Source organism: Limulus polyphemus, unplaced genomic scaffold (genome assembly GCF_000517525.1).
Source record: "Limulus polyphemus unplaced genomic scaffold, Limulus_polyphemus-2.1.2 Scaffold8515, whole genome shotgun sequence".
Taxonomy (NCBI): Eukaryota; Metazoa; Arthropoda; class Merostomata; order Xiphosura; family Limulidae; genus Limulus; species Limulus polyphemus.
Window position 1 is genome coordinate 15,687 of NW_013674125.1, and position 12,686 is coordinate 28,372.

Below are 12,686 nucleotides of genomic sequence, written 5' to 3' on the forward strand. Positions count from 1 at the left end.
TTCTGTATTTTAATTACCGTATTGGTCATATCTAACTGTCAGTGGAAACTCTCTTTGTAAAGGGGGAGGGGTGATACCTCACAACTTTACATCCACCATAATTAGAGGAACCTTTTGGTTGTGAGCAATCTTCATCTTCAGATGAACTATTATAGTAGAAATGTTAAAGCAATATGCTATTGCCCGGATTGTCTGGCTTCGACATCTCTTATGAGCAGTGGCGGAACAAGCAGTTCAGGTGCCACAGGGCAAAGAAATGATCAGGGGTCCTTTTTTCAGAAGATAAGACCAGGCCAGGCGTCTCGGGCCACGGGCATTGCTTTAGTTCCGCCTTCGTTTACAAGGTGTACAGCGCTTTACTATCTGGGTATAAGTGAAGGCAAACTGTGTTGGCAATGCATTTGGTTTGAGCTTCTTGGTGTTATCAACTTTTCCAGTTTCATATTGGGCCTCATCAAAATGGTCCTATCGGGAATCAAATCTTTACATAAATTTCAAATGAAGATCTGAAATAAATAAAGAAGTACAGTATCGAATTTAGAATAAAAACATATAAAAATAAATTATAACGAATAAAAAGCTAGACCTACTCACCGAAAAACAAAAAGAAGAGTTTTCGTTTGTTTTCCTCTTTTCACGAGGAACCTTTATTTCCTATTTCTGTCTGCTTTCTGAAACTCAAAGGAAACTCTGCATCATCTTTTCACAGCCAGATCGGTTTGAACTGTGTGGTATATTTTCAACTGGAATTACAAGTATTGCAAGTCAGAAGTGCTTATGCCATGGCGTTCAATAAACTGGGTAACAACATGGCGCCTTGCTGTCACGTGAGCGCTTTCCACCCAACCATACTCTTAGTCTTACTCTATTGAAACCAGGTTAGGCAAACTATATTTACGGCTATAAAGCATAATGATACCGAGTTTCTTTCAATATCTACCAAGTTTCAAGCATTGTACTTGTAGTTTATTGTTCCTCGTTGTAGCAACATGGACCTTGCAAAAGCTGAAAGTAAAAGAAGAGTTAAAGAAAAGACGGGTGCAGCCGTCTGGCAGAAAGAAAGAGTTAGTTAAAAGTAAAAGGTAAAAGTAAGTAATCTTTACCATTGTTTTCTTAGGCCTTATTTAATACTAGGCCTATAGGCTAGAGGCCTAAAAACGTAGACGTACAGCCAAAAGTTAAAAGCACTTTAACTTAAGCATTAAAAGTAAACAGAACCATACAATATTAAATAATAAACTAAATAATTAATATTTCATATCCAGTATAATAAATCGTAATATAAAGGCAAAATTACTAATATTAGTAATACAGTGTTGGTGTATTTCAAGTTATAGTTATACGTGAGCCTCCCAGTGGCATAGCGGTATGTCTGCGGACTTACAACCCTAGAAACCGGGTGTCGATACCCGTGGTGGGCAGAGCACAGATAGCCCATTGTGTAGCTTTGTGCTTAACTTCAAACAAACAAACAATAAATTATTATAATATTAATGCACCTTTGCAGTTTTGGATACTGAAAGTTAGAGTAGCCAAAGATAACCACACATAAGACCTGCTTTCTTTCAAGATTTTATATGCCTGTCAGCCCAATGATTTTGTCATTATGCACCTCTTTGCAAGGAATTTTTGGTCTTTCAAAACAATTTCAAATATAATCCTGTTTTTCTTTTTAAAAAAAGTAAGAATATTTACTTTAACATAGTATGGAACAAAAAGTCATCAACATTAAACCCCTTGTCTGTCACCATTTATCCCCAGGGTCACATGTTTGGGGCATACAAGAACAATCAACAATTTGTCTGTTAGTTGTTGATCCTCCAAATGCTTGTGGTGCATAGTAAATCAAACCCCCTGGTGTGTCTCCTGCCATGATGTTACTTCGTGGTACTTCTGTTCGTGTATGTAGAGAAAGTGGCTTGTTGAGTTCCACAGGCTGTCTGAGCTTCATGACTGTACACTTAAAGTCATAATGATAATAGTTTAACTCATGTGCAGTGAGTGGAAGGGTATCCACTACTAGAGTTAACTTCTTTTAACATTCTAGGCATGTATAAAAATGTATGACATCATCATCAAATTACCTTGTGATGTACAACTGTTTTGAGTTTGCCTTAGTTTGCATGACAGTGTTTGTATAATCAGTATATTAATCAAAACATGGTACAATTTATATCTAGAAAATTTTAAATAGTACATACACATAAGGGGGAGAAAGGTTGATTCCTATTGGCATATTTACCCCATGATAATGACTCAACAATTGATTGCATTATCTGTTATCATATCATATGCCCCCCTCCCCCAGTGGCACAGCGGTATGTCTGTTGACTTACAAGGCTAGAAACCGTATTTCATTACTCATGGTGGGCAGAACACAGATAGTCCTTTGTGGAGCTTTGTACTGATCATCAGACAAACAAATCATATCATAATCATTGGTATTTAACCATGATTTAAACTCACATTCAGCATTTTCAGCGGTCACCTGCTCGCAGCTAACATCAATCCAAGCTCTGCAGCTCCCCTCTTCTCCAACCCATCTCTTTTTTGGGTCTGAATGGCTTGACCATTCTGTAGTGATCCATTCTCTATGGATTTCTTGTGGTTATGTTTAGGAAAAACAAGTATATGGGATACTACATTGTCTTTTAAGTGCCATTTCCCTGGTTTTCCACCTTTAACAAATTTATGCATAATGTATATTATATAAAATGTATGTAATGAAACCCACTATTAAACTTGACACTTGTATTGTTTCAATTTGTTTTGTTAAGAACATTTTACAGGATATCTCATTTGGAATGTAGAAGTTTTAGTGGAATAAGTGCAAGCTTTTGTGAATTAATTGATTATTCTAATAATAAACACTTGGATAGTTTACTTCAATAGTTAGATGATTTGTCATCTAACTGACCATAGTAGGTGTGTGCAGAAAGCCCAGGTCTCCACAGGCTCTTCTTGTCGAATTACCACTATCCACCCTCTCGGCAACTTGTGGTTACTGAAGGGAAATCTGTCTTCCTTGCTTCATGAAACCAGGCGTGGAGTACTGAAGCATTGTTGATAAAATCTGTGTGCTGGTGACACTATTACACGTGTAGTCAGCCATACACATTAGTAAACTTCAAGTTTCATCTCTCACAGCTAGATCTAGTGGGAAATGGGGTGAGTGCCAACCTCATTACAGAAGTGGTGAGCATTTCCTGGCAGTTATTTTGATTTAAAAATAATTAGCTCCTAAGAAATAATTACTAATCAAGAGTGCTCGAAGATTAAACAATCCTCCTTCACCCTGCTCGTGGCATAAGGTTACATTTCAATTAGTGGTCAGTGGAGTAATGAGCCGTATGGGCGAAGGATAATTAATTAATTAATTTAAAAAAAATACATATATATATATTGGATGGTCGTATGACGGAGAGGCAAGTAGGCAGTAGTGGAGGCAAGTCCAAGGCGAAGCAAAGGCCAGTTGATCTTTGAAGAAGGAGCAAGTCGTCAGCCAATTTTGACAAGTTATTGAAACAAAATGAAGCAAACGGGCCTTAACAGGGTCTGGCGAGGATCAGTGGATCAAGGTGCCAAGGCTGGGATCTATGGATCCGATGCCTGAGAATTAGATGTGGGGGAAACGGGTAGGATTGTAAAATGTTTATATTGAGCATGTGGTTCTTGAGAACCTCCCTAAATCAAGACCATAGTTCTGACTTTCTCGTCTAGCCACTGATTTCTATGATGAACTGGACTGAGCACTGACCCTATAAAGTGGTCATTCTGTATTTACCATAAAAATGCCAATGAACATGCATGGAATTGTAACAATAAACCCAAAACTGGTCCTGTGATATTTTACTTGTTTTTTTTTCCTCCGTAAATAATATGAATTGATTTGCTACTACCAATATATAACACTGTTAGATATAGTAACTTAAGGCCTAATGGCAATAACATTACTTAAGTGAGGCTAATTTTAACTTTTGAGAGCATGTGATTTCGTTTTTAAGCTCATTTTTCTTTTAGTTTTATCATTAATGGAGATTGTCAGCTTAATTGATTTCATGCATTTTCAAATTTGATACAGCCCTCTATGGAGACAACTCGATCTGTTGAAAAAATGGGTTGTAAATATTTGAAAACACAAGTGGTATCCAACCAAGTTCTCTAGGTTCTGCTTTGAATATTTTGAAAAATGTTTTCGTAAAACAAACTAAAATTTTCACCTGAGAGATAATACTTTTCCCTCTGATTTTTACATTTCTTGGGCACCTATTATCAAACTGTTGAAAATTGGGTTAATTGTTTATTCTGAGAAAATTTCTGTTGGTGTTCTGCTATATAGTTTTGTGTGACTTTGTTATTACATAAAGTTTTTTAATTGTTGAATTGTATTACTACATAGTTTGTTATAACAAAATTAAATAAGTAAATGAAATAAACTGGTATCACACATAGTTCTAGTGCTTGATAAATAATGTATTGTTAAAAATTAAAATAGGTTTATTATTAATATCTTATGACAGATGTAATTATTATAACATACTTTACCAGCTTGGAAAATTTATGCACACCATTACAATTATCGTTGTAACAAATGGCTTCTATAATTAGTATTCCAACAACTATGTTTGTTCTATTCCAATCATCATGATGAGCTCTAGAGTGAGCAAAATGTATCATTAGCAATGGGTAAGACAAACATACATGTAATTAAACAAGCTGAAAAGGTGTGTAGTATGATACCGTCATATGAAAACGGTAACTCCAACTTGTTTGTATGGGACAGAAACATGGGGAGATACTGATTATTTAACAATAGAAAAAATACATTTTATAAATATTCCTTACTGGTCTTAAAGAGTGTTGTAAATGTGGGAATCAACCTTAAGCCGTTTAGTGTAAAGCATTGACTTAAAGCATGTTATGATATAGAAGAAAAACATGGGCAAGTAAAATAAGGCACAATCTTTTCACATATCGATTATGTATGGGAAGTACAACAGGCTGGAGATGAAGATTGGTATTCAGATTTATCTTATTGTAATAAATTGTTACCCTTAGCTCAGTTTTAGAACCAGAAAGGTATTTATTCATACAGTTTGGAAAGTTTAAAAGGTCAGCTTTGGCAAGATTACATATTTCAAATCAGAAGTAGGCTGTTATAAAAATATCGATGCATCGGAAAGATGATGTAAATATTGCTTGTAAAAGAAGTAAAAGCTGTAGGAGACGAGCATCATGTTATCCAAAATTTAATGATTGTATATATAAATGTTATTTTAAACCTAGTCATTATAAGTATAACTCTTATTAAAAATCAAAATGTAAAAATACTGAATAGTTTAACTATGATTTCAGCTAAAATATTGAGAATAAAACAAAAATGTACGACAGTGTGACTAAAAAAAGCACTTTAAATAAATATAAAAGAAATGTTGATTTGATGTAATGGGCCAGAGGTCTAATTTGTTTGAAATAAAGTTTATTGTAGAATACTATTAGTATATCCTCTTCTAAGTCTTGAAAATTCCAAATGACTACATAAAGAATCCACTATAAAAAAATATATAATAGGCATTATACTAATGTTTTACAACAAGTTATAATATTACCAAGGACTCAACCATTTCTTGTATATCTTTGTGATTAGTATGGTTGACAGTTAGGGACCAACAGTATGTCTACTGTTAAGTGTAAAATATCAATACAGTGACACTAGCTAATTCAAAACCCAGTTCAGTGTAGAGATCAGTTAGTCTGTTGTAATATTTTTAGTACTATTCGGCTTATCGTTTAAACCATTTAAATTAGGTTTGTTGTACAGATGATAACGTGAGATGCGCAGATCATTTTGTTTTTACTTAAGAGAAAGTTCATTGTTCAAATTAAAACTGTTTTGTTTTCTCCAGTTTGTACAGGTACGGAGTCTCATATGTCTGTGCCATCCAATCGACAAAAACATTATCAAAATATACGAGACAGGTACACAAACTGTACTTACATTGATGGCAACCTAGAACTGACCTGGTTAGAGGTTTGTGCCTTTCGTTTTTATTATATGAATTATATCACATTAAGTTATGGTTTGAGCTAATGAATTAACTCTGTTAGTTAGATAGTGATGTAATTTAGTGATATCTGCTCAATCATAACTGTTATGTCATAAATTAATGACTCTCATTTTGATAATATGTTGATTCTTCAATATTTCATAACATAATATAATGTTTAGGGACAATAAGGGACCTGTTGGTCCATCTAGGCTGTCCCATCCTCTAAACTAAAACTTTTAAATAAAAAACAAACCTCAAAGCCAGCCATTATCATTCATATAGATATCAACATCTGAAGGTATCCCATTCCAAAAGCCAACAGTGCTGTTAAAAAAATAAAACTGTCTTAGTTGAAGATGACTCATATCTTGCCAAATATTTATATTTGTGTCCCCTAGTCCGACCATTCTCACCATTAAGTATGAAAAAAAAGATGATGCATCAACACTATCAATTTCTTTAACAATCTTAAACACCTCAATCAGATCCCCTCTGACTCTTCTTTTTTCAAGAGAGAACAATTTCAGAGATCTTAAACTCTTCTCAAATGACAACCCCTCTATCCCAGGTGCCAATCTAATAACTCTCCTCTGAACCCTTTCCAAAAATTCAATGTCCTTTCTAAAGTAAATAGCCTAAGACTGGATACAATACTCCAAATGAGGCCTAACCAGTGACCTATACAATGAAATTATAACCTCTATAGACTTGTATTCAGTATTTTTGTAGATACAACCTAAAATCCTACTTGCCCTACCACTAGCAGCAGCACATTGCTTGGATGGCTTTAGAGACTGATCAACTATTACACCAATATCCCTTTCCTTCATAACACTATTAAGGTTATTCCCATTCAATTTATGATAACCTGCATATATTATCTTCCATTTATTATAATTAAAACCCATCTTCCATTTATTTGCCCAACTCACTAAATGATCTAAATCCTTTTGTAAAGCAGCAGTATCCTCCAGACAGCCAGCAACACCGAAGATCTTAATATCATCAGTAAATTTAAGTAATTTATTGACTATTCCTTCATCTATGTCATTCATGTAAATCAAAAAGAGCAAAGGTCCTAAGACAGAGGTACCCCACTTGTGACATTAATCTAGCTTGACTGAACTCCATTTATAACAACCCTTTCCTTTCTTCCATCAAACTACTCTTCTATCTAATTAGCTAACTTATCCCCCACACCTTTACAGATCATTTCTTTACAAACTTTTTATGTGGCACTTTGTCAAATTTTTTTTTATATAAGCAATAACTTTTTCAAAGAATGTCAAAAGATTTGTAAGGCAAAATTTTCCTTTACTGAAACCATGTTGACTATCCAATAAAATTCTAAACTTTGTTAATTGACTTTGCAAAGCAATTTTTATTAGACTTTCCTAATTTTTCCCACAACTGATGTAAGACTAATGGGTCTATAATTACTGGGACAATTTTTATCACCTCCCTTGAAAAGAGGAGCTAACTTCCAATCCTCTGGAACCTAGCCAATATTAAAGGACTTCTAAAAAATAGTAGTAAGTGGCTCACATATCCAATCCTTAACCTCCTTCAAAACCCTTGGGTAAATATTATCTGGCCCACGAGCTTTAACATTATTTAATTAAAGACTTATATAGTACTCTTTTTTTCATGAATTCAGTGAAAATACAGGTATTATTTTTGTTTTACATTCATATCGTTAGCATGTGGTTAGTTAATGTTCATTCAGTCACACTGGATTTATTTAATACACAACTCTAATGTTTCATAAATCTTAATAGACTCATACCAAGCCAGATTGGTAGATTATTATGTACTGATTAATAACCAGAAAAAGGAACAATTTGAAGGCGAGTTGAATCTTATTTGACATAAATTACAAATTGGAGGAAGCAATATATACTGAAGAAACTTTGGAACTCGGGATATCTGTTACACATTACTGTGTTTTATGTTCTAGAACTACATAAATTATGATGGTGTTTTCAGGACAATGGCTTAGTATGATACAGATTACTTAAAATAAAATAAATAAAATAAATAAAAAATATTAATATCAAATAAATCTTAAAATATGGAGAAAGCAGTTAGAACTGTTTCATTAACTTTCAAACAAAAAGAAATAGTGTTTTTATTGATCATTATTTTTAAGTATACTGCACTTTCGTGAGTACTCTTCAGCATTTTGATATTTTATTCAACCTATATTTCAAATTCAGAAAATGTAGCGTATATCTATCAAACTACCATCTAATGTAGACAGAAGAAACAGAAAACTAAAAATCAGTTTTCCTCAATTCTGTATTAAACTTAGTCACTAAAAGTTTGTATGATCATTTCAATTTTTTATAAAATATCTTAGCTTCATTATTTTTTTTATAACTTCAGGATGAAAATCTTGATCTAAGTTTCCTGCACAACATTAGAGAAGTAACAGGATATATCCTAATCTCATATGTAAAAGTCAGGCGAGTGGTTTTACCAAGGTTAATGATTATCCGAGGACGAAACCAGTTCAAGGTTCAGAAACAACCAACAGGGTTTGCTTTGATAGTCTCTTACAATAACATAAAAACTTTGGAAATGCCATCATTGAGAGGTATGTCGAACCAGACAACATCATTTCTAACTTTATCTGACAATAATAAGTTAAAACTTTTAACAGTTGTAAAATACAAACATCATAAAACTGTATCATTGTCCCATATTAAACATTTTAACCCAGTAATGAGAACCAGTAATCGCAAAGATTATTCAAGTATCACAGCAACAACTGAGTTTACTTATTAACAATAATACAGACTGACCAGCACCAACTGAGTTTATACACTAACAGTAATACAGACTGACCAGTACCAACTGAGTTTATATACTAACAATAATACAGACTGACCAGTACCAACTGAGTTTATATACTAACAGTAAGACAGACTGACCAGTACCGAGTTTATATACTAACAATAATACAGACTGACCAGTACTAACTGAGTTTATATACTAACAGTAATACAGACTGACCAGTACCAACTGAGTTTATATACTAACAATAATACAGACTGACCAGTACCAACTGAGTTTATATACTAACAGTAATACAGCCTGACCAGTACAAACTGAGTTTATATACTAACAGTAATACAGACTGACCAGTACAAACTGAGTTAATGTACTAACAGTAATACAGACTGAACAGCACCAACTGACTTTATGTACTAACAGTAATACAGATTGACCAGCACTATCTGAGTTTGTGTACTGATAATAATGAGACTGAACAGTATCAACTGAGTTTGTTTACTGACAGTAACAAAGACTGACCAATACAACTGAATTTGTGCCCTGACCATAATAGACTCCCCCCTTTTCCAAAGCTATTTTTGTTTTAAATTAACCTTGTTAAAATCTGCTAATATCCCTTGAAATAAAATATTTAGATCCAGCTTTAAATATGAAAAAACTGCACGAGTTCAGTATCGATATGGAAATGTGTGTTCAAATAGTATGTTCATTGTTTAATTTTATAATCTATGGATATACAATTTAATCTTTTCTCAGCTAGTGAAGAATCTGTGATAAATGTAAGAAACTATCAAAAGATTTAAAATTATAGAAACTAGTTTTAATTTGTGCATCCTCTTCAATCTCAAACTTTGAAAACATTTTTCTAAGTTAACTGACAGTTTACAAACAACAACAAAATAAAGTGTCATGTAACACAAAGTTTAAACTAGAGGCTTGGATCACGTTTTCTTGGTTTAGTGGCAGGTCAACAGTAAAGTAAAAGAATTTGCTGATTATTTAGAACCATCAATTCAATTTGTGTATGAAAATAATAGTTTTGTTTTTGGATGTAATGGTTAAAAAGATATGTATGGTAATTTAGAAACATTGGTTTATAGAAAATCTTTTTCTGTTGTACTGCCACATTAAGAACCATGTGATAATACATCACAAAACTTTTGTACTTTTGTTTACGCAGCTTTGAAAATATGTTCTAGGTAGGAAGATTTAGTTAATTAAATACATAACGGTTCAAAAAGACCTAAACTGTATATTGTTGATAGAGCATTTAATAAATGTGGTAATGGTTCAGTGGGAATTAAAATATTTTTATGAGAAAACTAGAAAAAAAATTGATCTTGTATTCCGAGATTAACAGGTCAACTATTTAATATATATTTAAGAAAGAACAAAAATATTATCCTATCTTCAAACCTATGGCTAAGATAGTCAAACTTTGGGTAATGCTAAAGTTAAGTAAAACTAATTGATGCAACTGGGATTTATAAAATATAATGTAAATGTGGTAGTATTTGTAATGAGAAAAGTAAGAGAAACTTAAAATGCACATTACATGAATTTAAAGGTTATATAAGAAATAGAAAAACTTAAAATTGAACTATAGTAAAACATGTAAAGACAACACAAGTTTTTGGGGTAAAATGATAATTCAACCTTAACTTAACAATTTGGTTACTAAAAACAATTGTGAAGTATTAGAAACAATAAAAGTTAAAAACAAATATGTAATATTAAACAGAGGTGAAGGTCCAGATAGTCATTGAGTTGATATATTAAACAGAGGTGAAGGTCCAGATAGTCAGTGTGTTGATATATTAAACAGAGGTGAAGGTCCAGCTAGTCATTGTGTTGATATATTAAACAGGGGTGAAGTTCCAGCTAGTCATTGTCTCTCCACTGAGAAAAACTGGCTAAACTATTATTGAATAAAAAATTTTTTCAATCAATAGAAGTTAATGTACAGCAGTTTAAACTACATAATTTATTATGAAATACAATTCTGAAACAAACAATAATTCTGACATTAAACACAATAATATACATCAGGAAGATTTTGTTTCTAACATAATGAAAAATTTGGAAGAACAATACTGTGTGTCAGTTAAAAAGCTAGTAAAGAAAATCACAGTAAATGGAACAGATTAAAACAAGATTATGAAATTACAAAAATAAATAATTAAGATACAACACAGTTAAAACATATATTGAAACCACCGACAGCCTAAACTTTAAAACACTATGTTTTGGTGCTACTATGTAATTTTATAGGAGTGATTTACATGACCAAAAGTATAATACTTATAGATTTGTTACAATTCATGTGATATTATTTTCTATTATTTACCTAACTCGCAGACTGACCTTCACAGGACATTAAATCATATACCAACACAATAACTAGCTGGACTTTTACCTCTGTTTAATATACCAACACAATGACTATCTGGACCTTCACCTCTGTTTAATATATCAACACAATGACTATAAAGTTTTTTTATCATGGTTAGGTTGAAGATGTCTAGGTAATGTTTGGTAGTGAGAATGTGCTACATTCTGTTGAATTAAAATAAATAGTCCCTTAATCACAATCTGGATTCTCATTTGTTTTACAGAAATTCTTAGTGGCAGTGTAGGGTTTTTTAACAACCATAACCTTTGCCACATACGTTCTATACAGTGGCAAGAACTTCTTTCTGGATCCGACGCTGTTTTCACTTACGTTTACAACTTAACACTCGGAGAATGGAAGTGTAAGCTTATTAAGTCCTAGTCAGCAGATAATGGCTGTCATGTTCTTATTTTGGTACTATTTTTAAAACATAGGCTCATTTAACTTAGCTATAAAATGTTCTGAAAATTATATTTAATTAAAATAATCGTGCACTTTTAAGTCTTGCATATTGTGAAGGTTTAGGGTAATAATTTTTTGCCATCAGAACTAAACTACATCAGGTCTGACATGTTTGGTTGATATAGAGCTGATATTGATCTGTAGAATGTTTCTTTTTTATAGAGTCTACTTTTGTGTACTTTGTGTTTTTAGTACTTTTTCATTTTGTGTTGTTTTATAGACAAGACTTACATATCTATCTAATATTTGTGGGTAGTTTTGATGAAGTTGCAACCAAAATATTTTTTTTAATTTTTCAAACATTTGTTTGAACATTTATGAGGTTATTTTAAACAATATGATTTATATAGTTTTAGTAAATAATATTGATATTGTTTACTTCATACATTAACAAATTAAGGCTTGCAGTAACTATTCTTAGAAAAGTTTGCTTAACTTTTATATTTTATCTGTAGGTCCACCTTGTGATCAGTCTTGTGTTTCGGGCTGTTGGGCAGAAGGGCCACACAATTGTCAGAAATTTTCAAAAATCAACTGTTCACTCCAGTGTTACAAAGGTCGGTGCTTTGGCCTAAATCCGAGAGAGTGTTGTCATCTATTTTGTGCTGGAGGTTGTGTAGGACCTAAACAAAGTGACTGCTTGGTATGTTACAAGCTAAGTTAGATCTACTGGTAGTAACTAATAGATCTTTGTACACCACTACTGGTAGTAACTAATAGATCTTTATACACCACTACTGGTAGTAACTAATAGATCTTTATACAGTACACCACTACTGGTAGTAACTAATAGATCTTTATACACCACTACTGGTAGTAACTAATAGATCTTTATACACCACTACTGGTAGTAACTAATAGATCTTTATACACCACTACTGGTAGTAACTAATAGATCTTTATACACCACTACTGGTAGTAACCTCTAGGTCTTTATACACCACTACTGGCAGTAACTAATAGATCTTTATACACCACTACTGGTA

The 12,686-nt window shown here is 32.7% G+C and overlaps 1 protein-coding gene across 2 annotated transcripts in view; it reads left to right on the forward strand.

The window, feature by feature from the left end:
* Positions 1 to 12,396, forward strand: part of LOC106475397 (epidermal growth factor receptor-like) — a 24,059-nt gene extending 11,663 nt beyond the window's left edge. Inside the window, exons 1-5 of one of the 2 annotated variants that reach the window (XM_022379509.1) lie at positions 682 to 1,088; positions 5,907 to 6,031; positions 8,436 to 8,646; positions 11,462 to 11,599; positions 12,156 to 12,394. In XM_022379509.1, coding sequence (XP_022235217.1) covers positions 5,930 to 6,031; positions 8,436 to 8,646; positions 11,462 to 11,599; positions 12,156 to 12,364 — 660 coding nt within the window. In that variant the 5' untranslated portion in view covers positions 682 to 1,088; positions 5,907 to 5,929 and the 3' untranslated portion in view covers positions 12,365 to 12,394. Of the gene's footprint in view, positions 1 to 681; positions 1,089 to 5,906; positions 6,032 to 8,435; positions 8,647 to 11,461; positions 11,600 to 12,155 lie in introns of those variants that run through there. The other variant, XM_022379508.1, reaches the window with a different exon arrangement.
* Positions 12,397 to 12,686: the final 290 nt, after the last annotated feature.